This window comes from Trichechus manatus, unplaced genomic scaffold (genome assembly GCF_000243295.1).
Source record: "Trichechus manatus latirostris isolate Lorelei unplaced genomic scaffold, TriManLat1.0 scaffold00073, whole genome shotgun sequence".
Classification (NCBI taxonomy): domain Eukaryota; kingdom Metazoa; phylum Chordata; class Mammalia; order Sirenia; family Trichechidae; genus Trichechus; species Trichechus manatus.
The window spans coordinates 9,081,352-9,106,722 of NW_004444009.1; the positions used below are offsets into that span (position 1 = coordinate 9,081,352).

A 25,371-nucleotide genomic window follows, 5' to 3' on the forward strand; every position below is an offset into this window, starting at 1 on the left:
GGTCTTAAGCTTGCGAGCAGCCATCTAAGGTACATCTATTGGTCCCATCTCATCCGGAGCAAAGGAGAATGAAGAAAACCAAAGACACAAGGAAAATATTAGTTCAAAGGACTAATGGACCTCATAAGCCACAGCCTCCACCAGCCTGAGCCCAGAAGAACTAGATGATGCCCTGGCTACCACCATCAACCGCTCTGATAGGGATCACAATAGAGGGTCCCAGATAGAGCGGGAGAAAAGATGTAGAACAAAATTCAAATTCACAATAGAAGACCAGACTTACTGGTCTGACAGAGACTGGAGGAACCCACGAGACTATGGCTCCCAGATACCCTGCTAAATCAGAACTGAAGCACTCCCGAAATTCATCTTTCAGGCAAACATTAGACAAGCCTTTAAAACAAACAATAACACAGGTGAGAAACCTGCTTCTGAATTCAATCAAGTATATGACACCAAATGGGCAACACCTGCCCAAAAGCAAAGATGAGAAAGCAGGAAGGGACAGGAAAACTGGACAAACGGACACGGGGAACCTAGGATGTAAAGGGGGAGAGTGCTGACATATTGTGCGGATTGCAACCAATGTCACAAAATAATCTGTGTATAAATTTTTCAACGAGAAACTAATTTGCACTATAAACCTTCACCTAAAGCATAATTTTAAAAAAACTTCAATGACAAAAAACAAGTATTTATGTAAACAATGCATGTAAAAACAAAGTATATACATGTTAATTTTGGCCTTTCTTTTTGTCTTCCCATGTTTCCCTCCTTTCCAATCTTTTCTTTGGAAGCTCTTGCTTTATATAGTATATAAAATTTCTTCCTTTCTCAACCTATTAATAAAAGTTTCTTTTATCTTCTGTCTTTAACCAAAACTTGAGGTCTCTGCTTCCTCTGCGATTTTTTTGAATGGAGGCTGCACATTCTCCACATTTCATCTACAATGGAGTGGGAAGGCAGTTGGAAGTCTCTGTTGACACTTTCAAATCATTACTCATTCATTCAGGCTTCACTGATTCCCTCTCTATTCTATGCCAGTACAAAGCTAGTTGCTGGGGATGCAGTTATTCATCATTGCATTCCTGTTTTCCAGAAGGGAGTTACTGTCTATAATATTATCAAGAAGTTTTATACAATAATGAATGCATGTTAAACTTTTATCAAATACCTGTTTTGGCATATATTGTCATAAGATTTTCTACTTTAATTTATTAGTGATTATTTTCTAAGGTTAAATCATTAATTTTTTTCATTTTTTTTATTGTTGTAGTTTAAATGAAGTTTACAGTTCTAGTCTCTCATACAAAAATTTATACATACATTGTATGTGACCCAACTCTTCAGACAAAGATTAGACTGGACTATGAGACATAAAATGATACTCGTGAAGAGAGTGCTTCTTAGCTCAAGTAGATACCTGAGACTAAATGGTTAGCTCCTGTCCTGTGGCAAGATGAGAAGAGGGTCAGAAGCTGGTTGAGTGAACACGGGAAATCCGGGGTAGAAAGAAGGAACATACTCTCACAGTATAGAGAGAGCAACTAGGGTCACATAACAACGTATGTATAAATTTTTGTATGAGACACTAACTTGATTTGTAAACTTTCACTTAAAGCACAACAATAAAAATAAAAATATGTGTCAACTTGGTTAGGCCATGATTCCCAGTATTGTGCAGTTGTCCACCATTTTGGGATGGATATAATTTTCCTATGCGTTGTAAATCCTAATCTCTGCCTATGGTTAATGAGGCAAGATTAGATTATGTTGAAGAAGATTAGGGTGGGATGTAACACCCTTGCTCAGGTCACATCCGTGATACAATGTAAAGGGAGCTTCCCTGCGGTGTGGCCTATATCACCTTTTATCTTACAAGGATAAAAGGAAAGGAAAGTGAGCAGAGAGAGGGGGACCTCATACCATCAAGAAAGCAGTGCCAGGAGCAGAGCGCATCCTTTGGACGTGGTGTCCCTGCACTGAGAAGCTCCTCAACCAGGGGAAGACTGATGACAAGGACCTTCCTCCAGAGCCAACAGAGAGAGATAACCTTCCCCTAGAGCTGACGCCCTAAATTTGGACTTGTAGCCTACTAGACTGTGAGAAGATAACTTTCTCTTTGTTAAAGCCTTCCAATTGAGGTATTTCTGTTATAACAGCACTAGATAACTAAGACACTTAAAAAAAATAATCAAGTGGAAATTTCAAAAGCAAAACATGTATTATCTAAAATTAAGACTTGAGTAGATGGGATTAAAAGCAGATGGCAGGATTAGATGATAGGTCAACAGAAAATATACAAACTGAAACAAAGGATAAAAAATACATACATATGGGAAGCAATGAAGAGTAATTTAAAGCAACACATTCCAATTGTTACAAGTCTATAGAACCACATCAATTACAGTTATTTACTACCAGAAAATTGTTTCCAGTTTATGATGATTGAATATGCATCCATTCATCCAGATAGCTATTGAACTATTACGTGCAAAGTAATATGCTGGGCACTACAGACACAAGTATACTTAATGAGACATATCCCCTACCCCCAAAACACTCACAGAAGACAAAAGGGATAATCCTTGAGCCAGTTCTATGAAGAGGAGTTCACTAGAATTTAGCCACAGATTTGTAGTGGATGTAGAAGGCTCATTTGGGTATAGGAAATAGCCCAAATCATGGTGGTGAAATAGGAAAAACATAAAATGTAAGGAAAGATAAACAATTTCAATACATCTGTAGTATATGGTATAGTTGTGACAGTGAGGTGAAATGAGCAGGCGCAGGTTAGCAGGAACCAGATAATTATTTGCTATGTGAAGAGAGAGGATGTTTTTAAGAAAAGAGATAAATGCTTTAAGATCCCTATGATGTTCTAGAAGATACATGTTGTTTTACATTATGCCTTCTAAGTGCCCTGAACAAGTTTGAACTCAATAATAAGATAAAGTCTAAATATAACATGACATTCAAGGTTCTTCATAATCTGCTCCAAATATTCCTAAAAAGTCTCATCTGCCTGAATTCAAATATAGCCACACTAGTCAGTTTACCAAATATACCATAACTTTCACACTTCCATGCCTTGCACAAGCCATTTTTCTGCCTACACTGTGTCTCCTCCAATTCATTGTCTAGCAAACTTTTAATCATCTATGGTCCAATTCAACAAACAGTTCTTCCTTAATGCCTTTCCAAATGTCTCGCTTGAGGAAAAAGTAATGACCTCGTCCATATGCTCCCATAGCATTGATTAATAAAACAATTATTGACTGCCTAACGTGCTCAGCACTGTTCTAGGCACTTGGAATGCATCAGTGAACAAAAAATACACAGATCTGTCTTCATGGAGCACTTTGTTGAAATTTTAGAAAAGGTGGAGGTATGAAGAAGAGACAAGAGGAACGTATGTACATTGAAAAAGCTCCCCAAGTGACTTTATTATGCTTTCCACCAATTGGTCCAACCCAGGCTGAGAATTAAAACACTAGAAAGTATTATACCAAACTAGTAATGAAAGCAAAAATTTAGAATGTAATGAGGAATCTATAGGATACATTGGTATATTTTCTTATATAAAATCTTACTTGTCTTTTCCTCTAACTGATTAACTTTATCTCTGGATTCCTGTAGCAGAAATGTTAAATCCTTCATTTTATTTTCTTTCTCATTGCTTTGGATCAATAGTAGTGACACCTAAAATGAAATATTTAAATAATATATTATAGATATCAAAAATTAAATATGGCAACTTCACTAATACAAATATTTAAGTCTCAAATTTTTAGTTACACTGATGCAGACACCAGTTCACATAAATGGTAATTACACTTCTATTTTTTAAAGTAATCATCCCTTAAAGATAACAAACAAAATAAGTTAAAATATTATTAATTTATATTTGTCAAAGAAACATATGAGTTAAATAAATAATCTCCTATGGAAAACACTCACACTTAAGAGAAAAAATTTAAATTATGTAAAAAATTAACAAGTAAATTTCTAAAATGTCATTAGCTATACAGTTCAGGTTACTTCGTTTTTTTCATTTAATTCAGTAAGGTGCTAAGATGTAGAAAAGTCTTCTTGATGTCTCTTTAGCAGAAATACATATTTTGTTTTATTATTGTGCTTTACAGTTTATAGAGCGAATTAGTTTCTGATTCAGAAATTCACACATAAATTGTTTCCTGACATTGGTTGCAATGCCTGCAATGTGTCACCACTCTCCCCCTTTCCCTTTTCACCCCAGGTTCTCCATTCTTGATTTTTGGTAGGTATTGCCCACTTTATCTCTATGCTTGACTGATTCAAGAAGCATGCTCCTCAAGTGTTAGTGTTTGTTTTATAGGTCTGAAGACGGATTGGTACTTGGAAAATATGGTCTTGATGATAGAACCGATGCTGGATATTGCATGAAAGAATTCTGCAAGACCAATGACTTCTTCATTGCAAATATCTTTTTTCAACAACATAAATGGCAACTATACATGTGGACCCCACCTGGAAAACACAGGAATCAAATCAACTCCATCTGTGGAAAGAGATGATGGAATAGGTCAATATCATCAGTCAGAACAAGGCCAGGGGCCAACTGCAGAACAAACGATCAATTGCTCATACGCAAGTTCGAGCTGAAGCTGAAGAAAATTAAAGCAAGTCCACAAGAGCCAAAATACAACCTTGAGTATGTCCCACTTGAATTTAGAGACCATCTTACGAATAGATTTGATGCATTGAACACTCATGACTGAAGACCAGACGAGTTGTGTGAAGATATTAAGGACATCATACACGAAGAAAGCAAAGCAAAACAAAACAAAACAAACCCATTGCCATCAAGTCGATTCCAACTCATAGTGATCTTATAGGACAGAGTAGAACTGCCCCACTGGGTTTCCAAGCTGTGGCTGATGGATTTGAACTGCCAACCTTTAGGTTAGCAGTCAAATGGTTAAACCATTGCACCACCAGGGCTCCATGAAGAAAACAAAAGATCATTATAAAGACAGAAAAGAAAGAAAAGATCTCTGAAACATGCTTTTGAACATAGAGTAGTTTAAGTGAATGGAATAAATGATGAAGTAAAAGAGCCGAACAGAAGATTTCATAGGGCAGCTTGAAAAGGCAAAGTAAAAATTATAATGAAATGTGCAAAAACCTGGAGTTAGAAAACCAAAAGGGAAGAACACGCTTGGCATTTCTCAAGCTGAAAGAACTGAAGAAAAAATTCAAGCCTTGAATTACAATTTTGAAGCATTCTATGGGCAAACTATTGAATGATGCAGGAGGCATCAAAAGCAGATGGAAGGAATACACAGTCGCTGTACCAGAAAGAATTGGTTGACATTCAACCATTTCAAAAAGCAGCATATTATCAAGAACCAATGGTATTGAAGAAAGAAGTCCAAGGAGCACTGAAGGCACTGGCAAAAAACAAGGCTCCAGGAACTGACAGAATACCAATTGAGATATTTCAACAAAAAGATGCAGTGCTGGAAGGGCTCAATTGTCTATGCCAAGAAATTTGGAAGACAGCTACTTAGCCAACCAAGTGGAAGAGATCCATATTTGTGCCCATTCCAAAGAAAGATGATCCAATAGAATGTGGAAATTATTGAACAATATCATTAATACCACAAGCAAGTAAAATTTTGCTGAAGATCATTCAAAAGTTGTTACATGTGTACATTGACATGGAACTGCCAGAAATTCAAGCCAGATTCAGAAGAGGGCATGGAATGAGGGATATCATTGTTGATGTCAAATGGACCTTGGCTAAAAGCAGAGAATACCAGAAAGATGTTTACCTGTGTTTTATTGACTATGCAAAAGCATTCCACTATGTGGATCATAAGAATTATGGATAACATGCAAAGAATATGAATTCCAGAACACTTAGTTGTGCTCATGCAGAACCTGTACATAGACCAAGAGGCAGTTGTTGGAACAGAGCAAGGGGATACCGCATGGTTTAAAATCAAGAAAGGTGTGCATCAGGGTTGTATCCTTTCTCCATACTTATTCAATCTGTATGCTGAGCAAATAATCCAAGAAGCCAGACTATATGAAGAAGAATGTGGCATCAGGATTGGCAGAAGACTCATTAACATCTGCAATATGCAGATGACACAACCTTGCTTGCTGAAAGTGAAGAGGACTTGAAGCACTTACCGATGAAGATCAAAGACTACAGCCTTCAGTATGGATTACACCTCAACATAAAGAAAACAAAAATCCTCACAACTGGACCTATAAGCAACACCATGATAAACAGAGAAAATACTGAAGTTGTCAAGGATTTCATTTTACTTGGATCCACAATCAACACCCATGGAAGTAGCAGCCAGGAAAATCAAACAACGTATTGCATTTGGTAAATCTGCAGGAAAAGACCTCTTTAAAGTGTTAAAAAATGAAGATGTCACTTTGAGGACTAAGGTATACCTGACCCAAGCCATGATATTTTCAATCACCTCATATGCATGCGAAACCTGGACAATGAATTAGGAAGACTGAAGAAGAACTGATACCTTTGAATTATGGTGTTGGCAAAGAATATTGAATATACCATGGACTGCCAGAACGAACAAGTCTGTCTTGGAAGAAATACAGCCAGAGTACTCCTTGGAAGAGAGAACAGCAAGGCTTCATCTCATGTACTTTGGACATGTTATCAGGAGGGATCACTCCCTGGAGAAGGACATTATTCTTGGTAAAGTAGAGGGTCAGCAAAAAAGTGGAAGACCCTTGACAAGATAGATGGACACAGTGGCTTCAACAATGGGCTTAAACGTAACAACCATTCTGAGGACGGCGCTGGACCAGGCAGTGTTTTGTTCTGTTGTATATAGGGTCACTAAAGAGTCAGAACCGACTCAACAGCACCTATCAACAACATAGGCCTGTGTAATGATTGGCTGAAAGGTGGACTGCAGGAGTGTCTCCTGTTCTGAGTTAGAAGGATGTCCTGGGACCATAGTATCCTGGGTTCTTCCAGTCTCTGTCAGACCAGTAAATCTGGTCTTTTTTGTGAATTTGAATTTTGTTCTACATTTTTCTCCCACTCTATCCGGGATCTTCTATTGTGATCCCTGTTGGAGCCACTGGTGGTGTTAGCCGAGCACCATATAGTTCTGGGCTCAGGCTAGTGGAGGTTGTGAATTATGTGGTCCATTATTCCTTTGGACTAATATTTTCCCTGTGTCTTTGGTTTTCTTGATTCTCCTTTGCTCTGGACAGGATGGAACCAATAGATGTACCTTAGATGGCCACTTGCAATCTTTTAAGATCCCAGGTGCTACTCACCAAAGTAGGATGTAGAACATTTTTTTATGAACTATGTCAGTTGACCCAGATATCCCTGGAGACCATGGTCCCCAGCCCTCAGCCCCAGTAACTCAGTCCCTCAAGGTGTTTGGATGTGGCTAGGAAGCTTCTATGACGGTGTCCCCTTTTTGATTATATATATGAATATACATGCTGTACATACAAATATGCATGTAAAAATATCCACATCCTAACCTATATATGTATGTGGGTATACTTCTATATGCCCTCCTAACTCTATTCAGCATTAAGTATCTGCCTATGTATCTGCTTTTATTTGCTTTTACTGTTGTTGTAGGTTTACGTATGCTATAGTATTTACTGTGCTGTTCCCCCCCCCCCACCCCTTGTGTTCCTCTAAGCGTCTTCCTTTGCCTTGGTCAAGTTGTGCTGACTTGCCCTATGTTGTGAATTGTCTTTCCCTTCACCAGAGTTAATACTTGTCTACCACCTAGTTAGTGACTTCCCCTCCCCACTCCTCCCTTCCCTCATAACCATCAAAGATTGCTTCTTTCTGTGTGTAAACTTTTTCTTGAGTTTTTGTAATAGTGGTCTCAAACAATATTTGTCCTTTTGTGATTGACTTATTTCACTTAGCATAATGCCAAGTGTGTTTCACGGATTCATCATTGTTCTCTGAGTAGTATTCCGTTGTGTATGTATCATAATTTGTTTATCCATTCATCTGTTGATGGGACTTAGCTTATTGTCATCTTTTTGCTATTGCGAATAATGCTGCAATGAACATGGGTGTGCATACGTCTATTCCTGTGACAGTTCTTATTTCTCAAGGATGTAGTCCTAGCAGTGGGATTGCTGGATCATATGGTATTTCTATTTCTGGCTTTTAAGGAAGCACCATATCATTTTCCATAGGTTGTACCATTTTACATTCCCACCAGCTGTGTATGAGAGTTCCAATCTCCCCACAACCTCATCAGCATTTACTGTTTTCTGAATTTTGATCAGTGCCATTCTTGCAGGGGTGAGATGGTATCTCATCATGGTTTCAATCTGCATCTAATAGCTAATGGTCACAAGCATCTTTTCATGTATTTGTTGGCCGCCTGAATGTCCTCTTTGGTGAAGTGTCTGTTCATGTCCTTTGCCCATTTTGTGACTGGGTGCTTGTCTTTTTATTGTTGAGTTGTTGAAGTTTCCTGTATATGTTAGAGATTAAACCTTTATCAGGTATGTCATTGCCAAACGTTTTTTCCCAGTCCATAGGTTCTCTTTTTACTCTCTTGCAAAAGTCTTTCAATGAACGTTAAGTATTTAATTTTTAGGAGGTCCCAGTTATCTAGCTTATCTTCTGGAGTCTGTACACTTTTAGTTATGCTTGATATTCTATTTATGACATATTAGGTCCCCTAGCATTGTCCCTATGTTTTCTTTCATGAACTTTTTAGTTTTAGGTTTTACATTTAGGTCTTTGATCCATTTTGAGTTAGTTTTTGTATATGGGGTGGGGTATGGATCCTGTTATATCTGCAAATGGATATCTAGTTTTGCCACCACCATTTCTTGAAAAGACTATCTCTGCCCCATTTAATGAACCTGGCCCTTTGTTAAAGATCAGGTGTCCATAGGTGGATGGATTTACATCTGGGTTCTCAATTCTCTCCCATCTGTCTGTGTCTCTGGTTTACCAGTACTAGGCTGTTTTGACTACTGTAACTATATAGTATGTTCTGAGATCGAGCAGTGGCTATCTGACAGTTGTTCGTTCCTACTTTGTTCTTCTTTTTCAGTAATGTTTTACTTATCAGGGGGAATCTTCCCCTTCCATATAAAGTTGGTCATTAGTTTTTCCATCTCATTAAAGAATGTTGTTGGAATTTGGATTGGGATTGCATTGTTTCTACAGATATTAGAAGAAATATAGTTTATTCAATGATTCTTAATTCTAACTATTTTGACTTTCATATTCTCAGTTTACAAGCTTGAATATTCAGAGTTTGAGTGACAAGCAACTGGCAATAGCCACTAGTGCTCAATAACTAACATTTAGTAACTAATAATTATTTCTTCCTAAAAGATGACAAACCAAAGGCATCCTGTAGGAAAATTATTTAGTCTGTTGAAAACTTACTTAGAAGTTCCTGTAAAAATATACACCAATCTAAACACCTCTTACTGAAAAACAATTCTCTGTTTGGGAAAGTACTTCTCTTTAACCAAGATTCAGCATGTGTAAACAGATTTGTGAAGGACAAGGGTAAAACTATGATCCATTCTTTCAGGAAATAGTCTTTTAAGCACTACTATGTATTAGGCAATGTTCTAGGCACTACAAAAGCAGCAGTGAGCCAAAGAGACAAAAAAAAAAACCCTCCCCTAATGGAACTTACATTCTAGTGAAAGGAGACAATAAACAAGATGAATAAGTAAAATATTTATTATGTTATATAGTTACACACAAGAAGGAGAAAAATGAAAAAAAAGGGATGAGCAATACTAAGGGGTGTTAAAATTTAATTTAAGGGAAGCAGGGAAGATCTCACTGAAAAGGTGACAGAAAAGCAAAGACCTAAAGTAAAAGATAAAAGCCATGAAGTTATGGGAGAAAAGAGCATTCCATGCTGTAGGAACAGTAAGTGCAAAAGTCCTGTGTAAGGAGCATGCTTAGCATAATTGAGGACTAGTAACGAGACTACTGTGCCTCGAATGTAGTCAGTGATAGGGTGTATACTATGGGATTATGTGGAACATTATAAGTACTTTGGCCTTAACTCTTAGTAAGGCCACCGGATGGTTTAGAAAGAGGAGTGACATTATCTGACTTAAAGTTTTAACAGGATCACTATGGATGCTGTGAAAATAAAGACTGAAGGGATACAAAGTTGCAGGTAGAGATGCCAGTAAGGAGACTACCAGAATATTCCAGACAAAAGATGATGGTGGTTCATACTGACGACAGAAGAGGTGGTAAAAAGATTCTAGACATATTTTGAAAGTGGAACTTAAAGAATTTACTGATGAATTCAAAAATAGATGTCATGAATGAATCAAAGAACTTTTAGCTTCCAGCCATGTTAGGGACCAGATATACCTTTCTGCCTTTATCTACTAAAAACATGGGCAAAATATATGTAACAACCATTTTCAGATACTGAACAACAGCAAGACTGAGTAGTACAATTGCCCCAGCTTATGACTTGGAGTTTCCAGAATATGGCACAGTGAGAGAAAACCTAAACAAAGCCTCGGCAGTGTCTCTGACTTAAGAAGATATTGTTGAGAATTTGGGGAGGTCAAGGCAGCTAGAATTCACAGGGCAGAGTACCAGAAAAGCGAAAGCTGCACACAGAGAGACTTCTGAATATCTCCCCTCAAATCTTCAGCTAAGTACTGATCAGCTCATGCAAGTGAGGAAACAGCCTGAGACCAGAAAAAGAATCACCAGAAAGAAGCAGGCAGAACAATTCTTGGAATTCACATAGGGCTGGAAAACAGCCAGAGTGGTGAAACTTCATAATATCAGGTAGAATACTCAACTCTTAACTCAACTGAAGTACTCTAATTCATCGGTGAAGGCAATTTAATCCTAGACAAAATGCTGCTCTGAGTCCACCTAAAAATGCTTAAAATCAAGCCCTGAGTGGATCAACTGTTTCCAAGTAATTTAACTGGGTCCAGAACAAGATGCAAGAATGTTCATAGGAATATTTTAAAAATCCAACACCCAACAAGGCAAATATTACAATACCAGCATTTAGTCAAAATTTACCAGGCATGCAAGTAAGCAGGAAAATCCATGAGGAGGAAAAAAACACAATCAACAGAAACAGAATCAGAAATACATGTGTTAGATGGTGCCCAGCTACCACCACTGACTGCTATGACCGGGATCACAACAGAGGGTCCCGGACAGAGCTGGAGAAAAATGTAAAACAAAATTCTAACTCACAAAAAAAGACCAGATTTACTGGCCTGACAGAGACTGGAGAAACCCCGAGAGTATGGCCCCCAGATACCCTTTTAGTTCAGTAATGAAGTCACTCCCAAGGTTCACCATTCAGCCAAAGATTAGATAGCCTCATAAAACAAAACGAGACTAATGGGGCACAACAGTCCAGGGACAAGGACTAGAAGGCAGGAGGGGGCAGGAAAGCTGGTAATAGGGAACCCAAGGTTGAGAAGGGACAGTGCTGACATGTCGTGGGGTTGTTAACCATTGTCATACAGCAATATGTGTACTGTTTACTGAGAAACTATTTGTTCTGTAAACCTTCATCTAAAGTACAATTAAAAAAAAAGAAATACACGTTAGAATTAATAGATGAGGAAATTAAAAATAGGCATTATAAGTATAGTCCATATGTTCAAGAAGGTGGAGGAAACCATAAGCATGTCAAGGAAAGACATGAAAAATATAATACTCAAATCAAACTTCTAGAGATGAAAAATGTAATAACTGAGATGAAAAATATACTTGATATGACTACCAGCAGATTAGACACTGCAGAAAAAAATACTTGTGAACTTGAAGACACAGAAATAAAAACTATCCAAAATGAAACACAGAAAGAATGAAACAAAGCTCTTTGGCCTAAGAAACTGTAAACACAGCATTGCCATAAATTGAGATGAAGAAGCCTTTGAGAGAAGTTATCAGTTCAGGTTTTTTCCAAACAGGTTTATTGAGGTATAATATACAAAGCATAAAATGCATATATTTTAAGCATACAGTTTTATGCCACAATGTAGTTCTAAGACATTTCCAGCACTCAAAAAGTTCCTTCATGCCCATTTGCAGTCAATCCCTTCTTCCATCCCCAAAGAACCTTAGAATGTTTCAAGTATTAGAAGTAACAGGTACTGTGAAAGAGGGGTATGAAATAGACTGTTTAGAAATCTGTAAAATAGGTAGCAAGGCCTCCCCAGGTCCACTCTACCCTCCTGTCCTGAACTCCACTTCCTGAAAGACAATGTAGTCAGCAAATGTACTCCATCTTTGTAAGAGATACAGGCACAGTCAAATTGAAAAAGAAAATCTCTAAACACAAGTATTCCAGGCACAGGGAAGTGTGGGGCAAAAATATAATTGAAAAGTCAGCATATGCCCTGAAGTCTTTCTTAAACCAAACAATAGTTTAACTTAATTAGTTAAGAATATCTGCCTTGAGCATTGTGCTCTTTAAGAACTATCTATATGGGATCAAACTGACAACAGCAGCTCCAAAGATTAGATAGGAAACTTCGGGAGGAATGAGTTTATGTTAATGGGAGAGGAACAATTCAGAAATGGAGGGTAAGAATGGTTGCACAACTTCAAGAATGAAATCAATGTCACTGAATTGTACATGTAGAAATTGCTGAACAGCTGTATGCTCTGCTGTATATATTCTCAACCACAAAAAAAAATTTTTTCTAAGTCGGTATATGGTGAGACTCAGCCTGTCTTTCCTAACCTGCCTGCCCCAGCTCCAAAATGCAATCAGCCAAGCTTATTTACCCAAGCAGAAATTTGGAGAATCGCAGAAAAAAGGTCTTACAAATAATGACATTTAGGACTCCCCAGCAAAAACACTAGCTGGCCAAATACTAGCTGGCCATGCCATGATTTTACAAGGAAGCCCAAGGGTCTGTAAACTCTACCCATATATCCGTAACTCCTAAGTGCTTTTCAGTGCTTCACTATTCTTTTGTGTTCTTTATAACAAGCACAATTTTAACTTTTAAAAAGACCCCTTTCTTTCTGAAATCTGATTTAAAAATTCAGTTAACAGAATTTCAGAATACAGAAAATTGTTAACTCTTTCAAAATATCTAAGCATAACACATAAATTTGAATTCTATCATTTAACCAGAACTTAAAAAAAAAAACTCTAAGTATCCTCTCTGTACTTGCAATTAATTTTTGTTATTATTAAGAAGATATTCTTGTTAACTATGATTATAAGGTATCTTGAGGCAAGTCAAGACGAAAAAATCTGCAAAAACAGGGAAAATAGAAGAAGATTCCTTTCTATGCATTGCTTTCCATTTGGGAAGCAGAAGGCTTGAAACTGGTAAGGTTGACATAATAATAATCTAAAATCAACACTCTTGTGAATGTCAAAAGACATAGACTCACCACTTTCAAGTCTAGCACTATATGACATTAAAATAGAAAGAAGCAAAAGAATGCTTTAGTTCTCCTCACTGGTGTCATGGATAGTGTATCTGAAAATTAACTACAAAATGTGGGTTGAGCGGTCAATGATCATCATCTTTACATATTATGAGATTTTTGTCCAAACATAATTTCTCACAAAATAATACATTTTTGCAGCAATGTTCTATTAGCCACTCATAAAAACATTGTAGAAAAGTCATTGATTTAAAAAAAAAAAAAAGCACTGCATATTTGAATCAATGAAAACATTAATTCTACTAAGCAAAAGGCTAAATATTTGGATATCTATAATTCTCTCATAAATATTTACCATGCAATCAGGAAATAACTTGAAATTTCTTTTGAAATTTAAAATATTTTATGAATTAACAAACACATATACAAAGAACACAAAGAATCGTTTGTTTTTTTTTAACCTGCTTTTCCTTGTCATTTATTTCCTTTTTGTATTCTCCTTCAAGGTGTCGGATTTTTTCATAATCTTCCTTTACTTTAAAAAAAAACAAATATACTTTAATGTCTTAATATAATGGTAAAACCTTTCTATTACCAACAAAATTTAAAGTTACTGATATTAAATTTCACTTCATTATATATATTATATTAAACCCCAAAGGTATCTAACCAGCTAAAACTGTTACTGTTTTCTTGCTGCTAAATTTATGTTTAGTAAAATAGTGAATTTAAATAATATCAAAATTATAATAACTTAAGAAAAGCCTACAATTTTCATAAAAGGACACATATAAAAATTATTTGCAATACTCTAATCTGAAATAACAATAGATTTTAAATACAGGTGTTGTTGTTTTAACATGCATACTTTAACTACCAAGAAATGTAAAAATAAGAATAAACCACACTTATAAAAAAATTAAAGACAAACCATAATAGGTTTGATTTCAGAGAAAATGTAGCTTTAAAGTCAATAAAAGTATTTTTAAAATATATCTATCTCTTCCACATTTCACAAGACTTTGAGGAGTTTATTTACAAAACTACATACAATATAAAATATAAAATAGTTGAGGGTACCAGGCTGAAGGGATAAAAACATTAAAATAAACTGATAAACATATAAAACAGTAGAAGAATAATATAAAATTAAATAGGATCCCTACACTTAAAATGCATTTCCAGTCTGGAATTTTCAGCTTGTACACGAAGTTCCTCAAAAGCTATTATCATTTTCTGGAATATAAAATTTAACTTTTAAAACTCATATTTAGACTCTTTAAATAAATTTCTTCAAATTATGAAAATATTAATAAATTTGCATAATGTGATCTTTAGATTTAAAACTGTAAAACTGCAAATAAGGAAAACCATATAACTTTGAATAATTAAACAATTTGCTTAAGAACATATTAGGAATGTCTATTATGGTTTCCCAGATGATCAAAGGCACAGGAAACCGATAGCAGATGGGATAAGAACAGTAAGCAGGAGCCAGACATAGATTAATAATGCTTTATGTGCTTTTAAAATTAATGGTTGTGAGTCACAACAATGGTTATGTGCTGGTCTCTGACACAGAGTTGATAAATTAAGTTAAAGGATGTCACTAGCATGTAAATAAAAAAAACTACTAAATAATACAACATTAACACACTCATAGTATAGAATCTTGGGAATTTTATTATTGATACAATCATGTATCAAAAAATAAATAATAATCCTTTTAGCAAGAAGAGCTGCCCATGTCTTTATAAGCATCACTCTACTTTGCTTAGAAATGCTCTGTTTAGAATATTCAAATTTTCACTACCACTTACCTCAATGTTATTATTTAGATCCATGTAAACTTGCCTAGTTTCTTCCCGTTCATATTCATCTATTATTAATAAAAAAATTTTCAAAATTAAAATTTAAAACAATTATGATGCCAACAAGATAATACTCAAAATATCTCAGGAAAACATTAAAATATTGAAAATTTTATAATAATGAAAGGCACTGGCATATCCAATTTAGTACTGCATTTGTTTAAAGTAGCAACAAAAGCAGTCTGACAGTAAGGCATGGTTGTACTTCATGAATCAAGATTAAAAGCTTGGTGTTGTTTAAGTAGCTCTAACTTCCCTTTAAAGAACTACTATCCATGAATTTATTCAAACTTTGTAGGATGTATTTATAATTTTAGTCTTTACAATGACTAGAGTTTTACTAACTACTCTATAATGTATTTTTCCTTTGTATGTTTCATTTAAGATTCATGAGGTAACACATGAAAGGCAAAGCTTGCTCTTGTCCATTGCTCTTTCTATCTCTGAAGAGGATTTTGACAGGACCCAGAATCTCAAAACATAATAATCAAAATGTCATGGATATATTCCAAAATGTTCAACATTCAAAGAACTAGAAAAACGTAGCATTGTTCTAAGTATCAAGTTATTATCTAGCAAGCAATCAAAGAGAATAAGGCACACAATGAGACAAGCAAAAAGAACGAGAATCTGCAGAACAGGCGACAGAAAAAGATCTCTAGAGATTCAAGATATTGGTGTAATAAGACACAGACTATAACACAACTATGTTTACTATGTTCATGGAGATAAAAAGCTGAGCTTAAAAATTTCAGCAAGGAACTTGATATTCTAAATGTAGCACTACATATTTTAAAAAGAACCAGCTAATAATTTGTGGTGGTTGTTGTTGTTAGGTGCCATCGAGTCAGTTCCAACTCATAGCAACCCTACAGGACAGAGTTAATAATTAAAGAAAAATAAAATACAGTAACAGGAATTAAGAACTCAATTGATGAATTTAAAAGCAGATGAGAGACAGATAAATAATTAGTGAATTGGAAGAGAGGATACAAGAAATTACCCTGAAGGGAGCTCAGTGAGACAAAAAGAAAAATACAGTGAGAGTGTGAAAAATACAGAAGATACAACCACAGTGGCCTCACTGTTGTGTCTTGAAAAAGACTATCAACAGGCTCTCATCTCAGGGACTTTGCACTTACTGTTTCTTCTGCCTGAAATATTTTTCCCAGAACAGCTACGTGGCTCACTCCCTTGCTTTATTCAGGTCTCTACTCAAATGTCACTCAATCAGAAAAAAGTCCCCAACCATCCTATCACAAAATAGTCTCTCCTTACGTAGTTATTGGAAGACAGTGCATAGGCCCGGCTCACTATTATTTACTCCCCATTGCTAACCGCCACATTGTCTCATGATTTTGTTTTTCCCTCCGGTTCTAGTCTCTACAAAAGTTTAAAGATTAACCGATGTTCCTCCCTGGAAAACAAGTGATAATGATCTAAGAATGAAAAACCAAACAAAGCGCCCATCTTGTGACAAGAAAAAGCAGGATGTCGCCAGATAATCCCCAAGGATGTCACTAAATAACCTCTAAGAATACCAGTAGAAGGTTAACTCATCTAAGTATCACCACATCAAGGGGAAACTAACACAAACTTCTAAGATCCATAATCCTGTCCCTATAAAAGCCTTCAGCCGATCTCTAGTCGGGGAGACGGGTTTTTTGGAGGAATCTATTCCCCTCTGTCTCCTATATACTGATATATAATAAACATCTTGCTGCTCACCTCACCCCTGTCTCAGAATTGGCTATTGCAGCAGGCGGCTCCAATCCGCATTATTGCGGTAACATTATCGTCACCTAACGTATATTTTATTTATTTGTTTATGGTCTGTCTCCCCCAACTAGAATATACATATTCCATAAGAGTAGAGGCTTTGTTTACTGCTGTTTTTCCCCAGCATCTAGACCAGTGATACACTGTAGGTACTAAAAATAAAAAAAATTTTTTTTTAAGTTGAATGAGCGGATGAATAAAAGGAGATAAAATATGAAAGATCACAATAACAAAAAGAAAGACCGGCTTACAATTTAAGACAAGAATATGGCTAGAATTAATACTAACAAAGATATCTGGAAAAACTATCTACATGTCACATCAAGACATACCTCAACTTTAGCTAATTTAGGAAATCATCTAAAACAAATGTGTAAAGGATTCTTCAAACCAACCCCACCATGTGATTTCTGGCTTAGAGAGCTATAACCTAAAGTGAAGACAGAACTAGTAGCCTTATCTCTCTAGCCCACAGTACTTTTTGTGAGACAACCAATATTCTATCCTCTACTCTCATCCCTGTACTTTCACCAATTTCTATATCTAAACAGAAAAGCTAATCTCAAAAGCTGAATAAACAGGATGTAGTGGAGAAGCTGGTAGTGATACAACATATTCTGGAAGGCATATACCGTATAGTTCCAAAAGCAAAGCAAAGGACTTATAAGCAGGGACTGAGAATAAAGAACCTGGCAATAATGCATGCTGGAAATAATAATAATAGCTAACATTTATTGAGCACTCTGCACTGTTCTAAGCATTGTATATTTATTAACTAATTTAATTCTAAAAACAACACTAAGAGGCATTTTATTAACTAACAAACAGAGGATCAGAGGAATTATATAACTTATTCAAGTTATTCAAGGTCAAACAGGTAGAAACTGACAGAGTTTGAATCTAAGCACAGCTATCTACCTCTTCTAAGTCCAAGCTCTTAAGCAGTAAACTCTGTGATACATAAATTAAATTTTTTTAGCTAAGAAAAATAAAGAATGACCTGAAAAAGCAGCTAGACATAATTTCCTAATGGATTCTTGTCAGAAACAAAGTAGTTAGTACCAAATCAATGGCAAAGATAGATTATTACTTTTGATAATCAGATTAAGTTTCCTTATCAAAATAAGAAAAATACCTACTTCACAAAAATAAAAATATATAAAATAAAAAAACTTGCTTTCATATACACATCACAACCTTATTAGAATGTTTTAAAAGAACATATGGTCTTTATGAAGAAATTCTATTTAGATTGGAAATAAACACTGCACCACTATTCTTAAATACTATGCCTTCAGCATAACCCTCCCCTAGTATTTTCTATTATGAACATGACTATATCTTATTCTTGACTCAATTTCCTGGTTGTTCCAGACAGAAAGGAAGGTTAAATGAAACAGGGATTAACTATAAATGCCAAGTATATACCTTTTGAAAGATGAGATATCATCTTTCAAAAAGCTCAAAGAACTGGGAATCTAGTTACTACTTATATAAAGAAATGGTCTGAGGCACATATAACTTATTCAAATCAAAATTGGTTCCAAAAAGCAAAAACACAATTTCTTCCCCACCTCTACCCCACCATTAAAATAATAAATAAAAATAAATTGATAAAATCACATGAAACAAGAAATATATTTACATTTCTTTGTCTTTTCTGCCGATCGGGCACAGGTTTCTTTGAGTAAATTACATAAATGCCTTGTAGCATTATTCCTGAAACAAACGAAAAGTTTCCCTAAGTGTAATCTGATCTCAAAGTCAAAATGACATATAAAAGTTATAAAACATATTGTTAACAATTTTTAAACTTTTTAAGGAATTCTTAAAATATTATGATATTTGGTATATATCACATATTGCTCAGAAATGAAAGTATAAACAAAAAGTGGATTAACTATACTATCAGCAAAGATGATTTAGTAATGCCTCCCTTTAAAAGTAAAAATGACAGCTCCTTAAGTTTCTACTCAAGTAGCTAACAATAACCTTTTAGTGAACAGCTGCAGACTTGCCTAAGGAAAAAACAATGAGAAGACAGGATTGGACTTTTCATTTACTAATTATCCTAGAAAGGTTCTAACCTTCAAAAGATAAAATAAGGTAAGAATAATAAGACCTTCGGCTTTCTTGCTGAAGCTCCCAACATATATAGCAGTTAGATTAAATTTTCAACCTAAATGTTTAAACCTATATGTTAGTTTAGTGAAAAGCAAAAGTTAGAGTATGACATACGCCATATCCTTTAACATATTTTCAATAATCTAGTAAATGAAAAAGTTAACAAATCACTGCAATCAAAGGTAGTTTTCTTTTGTTTCCAAAGCCTATGACTATTTCCTAGAACAGAGCCATAGTACCTAAAGTATGATCCATGGACCAGCAACATCAACATCTCTTACTAGAAATGCAAATTGTTGAGCCCCACTCCACTGAATCAGAAACTGGGGGTAGAAGAGGGAAGGGAAGGGGTGGCCATAGTGACCACAATTCACCAAATGCAAGAATGTAGAATGGGTATTCTTTTTCCACAGCATCCAGGTAGAATTCTAAGTTAATATTATACAACACATAGAAAGTGTTCAATAAATTTATTGTAAAATAATAAATTTATTAAGTTATTACTTACTCTTTTATTAAATCTTTATTTTCTTGAATTCCTTCTTCTAATTTCAAACTTACTTTTTCATTTTCAAACTAATTTACAGAACAGAAAAACAGTTCATCACATTTGCCTTCGCTAAATATACATAAGGATAATCATTAAGCAGCATTTCTTTGCTAACAGGTTACAATGGTCTATAATTCTTTTCTTTTCATCACTAAAGGAATCTTTGTGGATTTCCCATAAGAATATGGATCTCACCTTTATCTATATAAAATCAAGTCTGCTGAATCATCTCCCAAAAGCATTCAGCAGTATTTTAATGCAAATCTTCTCTAAACATTCTGAAGCGATGTTTTATCTTTATCCTAACCCAATGTTGCATTTTTCTCAACATTTTTCTTTCACTTTATGCCATAAAATCAAAGCTAAACAGTTTCAAATTTAAAGTTATATCTACAAATGCCATATTCCAATATCCTAAGATATTTATATCAAACTCATAATAGGAATGAATAAACAGAAACTCTTTATAACAAATTAGAATCATTAAAACAATCTTTATGTAATTTATAACTTCCCTAATCATTTGCATTAAGTTTTGTGCAACTTGTCCTCTGTACTCATTCCTAAAGTTGCAGTGCAACTAAGCATCAGTAAAATTGCAAGAAAGCACTGTCCTTAAAATCTACATCACAGAAACAAGATTAACCCAACTTACCCTGAAATAATACTCTTTTCAAATAAGTTACTACATGATATTTACAATTCAAAATTTCATTATACCTGTAATTCCTGAATGGCTTTACGCTGTGCTTCAATTATCTTTCTATTTTCTTGCAACTTATTTTCTTTCTGCTTCAGTTCAGATTCTACATTCACTTTCCACTTCTTGATCTTCTCAGCCTCCTTATATAGTTTTGAATATAGTCTGCTTATCGGCTCTGAATTCTATTAAAATAGGTTTTCCTAAATTAAGTCAATTGTTCAAAACTTTAATAGAACAAAATTACAGCTACCTATTGAAAATATCCATGATTAATAGTATATTAATAGTTAAGACCAAATCTGTCCCTAGTTTCTGTCTAGTAGCATATCGAAAGCTACATTAACTCTTCTAAGTTACTAAGGCAGTATTAGCTACTTCGCTAAAGTTACCTTGCTGAATAAAATAAAATAAAATGGCTCCAAAATGGGCTTAAGTCAAAACTTGAAAATATTGTAGTCAGCGAGAATATGACTAGTGAAAAGCTAAAATATGCCATTCTACCAGAAAATCTATAAATCTTAACAATAGTCTTGAAATATTTTGACTATACAGTTCAATAATTAACTAAGGGACATGAACTTTAAAAAATAATGACAAGAAAAATAATAGTGAACACAAGATCTACCTTTCAATAAGCCTGAGGTTTTATTTAGATTTCTTGCATTTTTGTAAATCTACATTATAAGATAAACACCAGTTTATATAAAAAACAAAAACAAATCACACTGATTTCTGTTTGCTGATAGCTCTTTGTTTATTCATAAAATAGATTCCTTATTTAAAAACTCTATACTACAGCAACAAGCATATAGCATTTTATCAGGCTATGGAATTTCTCTTTGTTTTAAAGATACCCATTTCCCATAAAGGACCCCTGGTGGTACAGTGGTTAAGCACTCGGCCACTAACCAACAGAAAGGTTGGCAGTTGGAACCCACCAGCTGCTCTGTGGGAGAAAGATGTGGCAGTCTGCTTCCATAAAGATTTACAGCCTTGGAAACTCTATGGGGCAGTTCTACTCTTTCCTTTAGGGTCACTATGAGTCGGAACCGATTCAATGGCAATGGGTTTGGTTTCGCGGATCCCATAAGCAAAAATAATTTTTTATAATTAAAGTCAAAATTACTTTACTTCTACAAATCCATTAGTCAGTAAAACAGCCAAAGAATGAATTTCACCTATTAATTAAAGAAATTTTTTGTAAAATACTAGCTTGGTTGTGAAAGAGTCTCTTCTCATCATATATCCATCTTCCCTCTTCTATTCTTGATTTCAATGTTTTAAAATTAAACTGCCCCAAAAGAACTAGATGCTTTTATAACCCCGGAAAATACAGAAGCCTAGAGTTTCAGCAACTTAAAAAGATAAATTTTAAAAAAGATTTTAAAAGATTTATTTTTAAACATTAATAACCAAATATTAATCCTTTTGAAGCTTCAAAAGAAAGATATACACAAATAATAATATATTATACTCCAATTAAAATATGGATGGGAAACCTTCTGACCTCAAATTCAGAATCTTTTAGTCCTTCCTGGTAGTGACAACTGTCAGAATTATCAACCTAAAAAATGAATAAATGTCTCCTGTCAGAAAGTATTTCTGATGAAAGCTTCCAAATAGCAGCAATAAATATAGAAAAAGAGTAATCAACAACTAAAGATTCTACTTATATACATTATACTTAACTGACCTGTTCAAGCATGGGTAAAAAGTTAACTTTTTGTAAAGCAGGATCTGCAAGATAAAAGACAATCTGTATTAAATATGCCAAATTCTTATTTTTTTATTATTATATCTACCTTTAAGAGTCAAGGATATCAATATAACACGTTATATTTTCAATAACTAGCAGCATATATAATAAAATGTTTCTATGTAAGCTGCTATATTGCTTTTCTAGTCTCCTACCTGAATCAATGTTTTCCCCATTTTTGGAGAGATTAGTCATTGCAAACGGCAAACCAAAATCATCTTCAATACATTTGTTGAAATTCTAGAAACACAAAGAAGTTCTTAAACTTATTATCTCATACCATTCTGATCCTAGCAGTGCAATATATGTGTATGTAATATACATCTGCTTAAATAAGTGACTATTGCAAATCCTTTAACATACTTATAATGTTTAAAATATCAAACGTTTTTGCCATGTAAGCAAGGCAAAATTTTTAATCAGGTGTTTTCACTTCTAAGACGAAGCCAAACTATAAGCTATACAATTCTTTCTAGGTATTTGAGAATAATATTAGTAGTTTTAACTAGTAGTTTAGAATAATATTAGAAGTTTCTTCAATTTCATTATGATCTTTCCCTTGACAGAACTGAGAACTGTCTTCACCGAACAGCATTTTAATGTTATACCATTGGCTATAGCAGCCATAAGAAATTTTCTACAGCATATAAAATTAAAATATTCATTGCATCATTCCATTTACAATATAAAGTACCATGTGAGAATTTCTGGAAGTAATTCAGCAGTAGAAAAAAGATCTGTTTCCCCTGAGAAACTTGACATAGTTCTTCCTTTCCTAAGAGTATTCTATTTTGTAAATGAATTTGTTTCCCTTTTTGTCCTGCCAACCAAAAAGCTCAGAGCCAATTTGAAGCTCAGTCACAACATGAATTTTTAGCCATATTTGCAGTTCAGGAGGCATATTTGTAGTTTCTTTTTTCTTGTTTCTAATTTTCTAATTCATATTTTACTATTGCATCATATACGTCTAATAAATTGACTCAAATCATTCAAGGAAAGAGGAGAATTAAAATAAGCAGGTCCCATTATGTATGCAGAGTTCTACAACAGCAGTGTTTATTTAAATGAACAATGCCTTCACACAGTAAGTATGCTCATTACTCATTCAAAGCAACATTATTCAAAATTCTTGGGTAAACCAGATCATATTTGCTGAAAAGAAATAATTAGAAAATATTATCACCAAGAAAATACACTTTGCTTCATTTACTTAAAGTTAAGAATAGTCAAATCAAGATCCATATACAAATTTACCTTGAAGAAATTAGAATCTCCTCCCAAGGTCTGAGGTTTCACCGCAGACACCTGACTACTACTTAATCTTGGCGGTACAAACAATTTAAAGGGTTTTTGCTTTTCCATTTTCTCTCTTCCAGTTGTAAATATCTATTGCCCAAAATGGAAAGAAAAAAAAGTGTTTTAAGTTGCTTCATCAATACACTATTTATTCTTCATAGAAACATGACATTTGTGTAATAAATGGCTATAAAAGGAATTAATGTAATCCTTGCTCCTATACTTGCTGGTAAAAAGCAAAAACACAAACTAACCTGATCATCCACAAAGTACCAAATACAGAAGTGAAGAAATATGGAAATATGCAAGAACAGAGAAATCAAAAATTTTAAATAAAAAATTTTACTAAGGTATACACAACAGTTTGTCATCTTCTAAGTCAAACAAAACCTGCTAAAACATGGTAAGAAAACTATAATGAAAAAATAACAGAATTCAAATATGCAAGACAATAGTGGCATCTTTTTGCAAAATATAATGCAAAACTAATTCAAGGGGCATCACTGAAGCGACTTTACAAGCGTCGCTTATGGCTGAGGTGGTAAAAGGTAAAACACCCCTATTTATTCCCATCAACACCAGTCGCCATGTTGGCGACTTAAATCGCAAGAAACTCGAACCGCCTGAAAAGAAAGCACTTCACCTTCACTAGCCCTAAATTTCATCAAGTCACCAGAAGGAACTGTCTTATTTTCTTAGATGTCTGTGGATGGCCGCGTTAAGGAGGCGCAGCATTAAAATATTGTCCCAGGTCTGGGTTCCCTAGTAAGGAAAAGAAGCCAGTAAAGCTGCCCTTACCTTGGAAGAACCACGGGCTCGGTGCCCACGAACTGCAACCTGCTGTCTATTAGGGTACCAGAAAGACCCAACAAGAGCTTCTGCTTCCGAATCTCAGAAAGGGCGGGAAATCGTTCCACCGCGGAAGCTGCAGACGAGGGGCGGGGCTCCACAGCTGTTTAACGGCTAAATAACGGTCCACCGCGCTAGCTTTTAAGGCTCCCAAGACCCACATCTCGCGAGATTTCCCTTCACCCTAGTAACCATTCATTCCCGGATTCTATCTTTCCTTTGAGTTGACATTCTTTAAGCTTCTATGATTGTCAAAGAATGCAAGAAAAGCTGTGTCCGGTGCTATGATAGGAGGCAACAGTGGAAAACCCATTTCTGCCCCCCGAGAGCTCACAGTCTTAGGAAGGAAACAAATATGCAAACAATTACAGTGCTGTGTAAACATTAAAAATGGTGTTTTCAATAAGAGTCATGAAAACATAGGGAAAGTGGAACTTAAAGCGGCGTGGGGAGTCAGGAGAGAAGCTTCGTAGATGTGGTATACTTTTGTGGGTGCTTCAGCCGAAAACAGAATGGTGAATAGAGAGTTGGTCGGATAGTCAATGGAGAAAGAGTATTTCTGACTGAGGGAAGGTGAGCGCTGCAGTTGTGAGAGAACAGATTAGTACAAGTGAGTGATTCCAACGAGTATAATATGGCTGCAGCTGTAGGTATGTGAGGACGAGGTGGAAAATGAGAAAAGATAAGGCTTGAGACTTCGCTGATACGAAGGCCTGGCAAAGGCTTTTGGATTTTAGCTTTCATGCGTGGGAATGTTAAAGACTTCTGAGGGGAAAGGATAACATAATCAGGTTCAAAAGATAATTTGTAATATCAAGAATGGTTTAGGTTTATGAGACTGGAGTTAGGGAGACAGTGTTAACAGCCTGGATAAGACATGAGGGCCTGAGCTAAGAGTGGCACTGGAGATGAATTGTAAGTTGGGGTGGAGTAGATTACGACTCATGGTGACCCCATGAACAGGAGATGTCAAATATAAAAGATATTTAGGAAGCAAAACTAAAAGGATTTGAAAAACAAAATTTAACAGAA

The 25,371-nt window shown here is 35.1% G+C and overlaps 1 protein-coding gene across 2 annotated transcripts in view; it reads right to left on the reverse strand.

Annotated features, from left to right (window-relative positions):
• SYCP1 (synaptonemal complex protein 1) overlaps nucleotides 1-23,577 on the reverse strand; it is a 145,736-nt gene extending 122,159 nt beyond the window's left edge. For both annotated transcript variants that reach the window (XM_012556665.1, XM_004380364.1), the window contains exons 1-11: nucleotides 23,449-23,577; nucleotides 22,350-22,434; nucleotides 22,132-22,175; nucleotides 21,946-22,002; nucleotides 20,456-20,620; nucleotides 19,694-19,761; nucleotides 18,707-18,780; nucleotides 15,232-15,290; nucleotides 14,578-14,647; nucleotides 13,873-13,946; nucleotides 3,594-3,702 (exon numbers count right to left, since the gene is read on the reverse strand). In XM_012556665.1, the coding sequence (XP_012412119.1) occupies nucleotides 3,594-3,702; nucleotides 13,873-13,946; nucleotides 14,578-14,647; nucleotides 15,232-15,290; nucleotides 18,707-18,780; nucleotides 19,694-19,761; nucleotides 20,456-20,620; nucleotides 21,946-22,002; nucleotides 22,132-22,175; nucleotides 22,350-22,434; nucleotides 23,449-23,556 (913 nt within the window). In that variant the 5' untranslated portion in view covers nucleotides 23,557-23,577. The remainder of the gene's footprint in view (nucleotides 1-3,593; nucleotides 3,703-13,872; nucleotides 13,947-14,577; nucleotides 14,648-15,231; nucleotides 15,291-18,706; nucleotides 18,781-19,693; nucleotides 19,762-20,455; nucleotides 20,621-21,945; nucleotides 22,003-22,131; nucleotides 22,176-22,349; nucleotides 22,435-23,448) is intronic.
• Nucleotides 23,578-25,371: the final 1,794 nt, after the last annotated feature.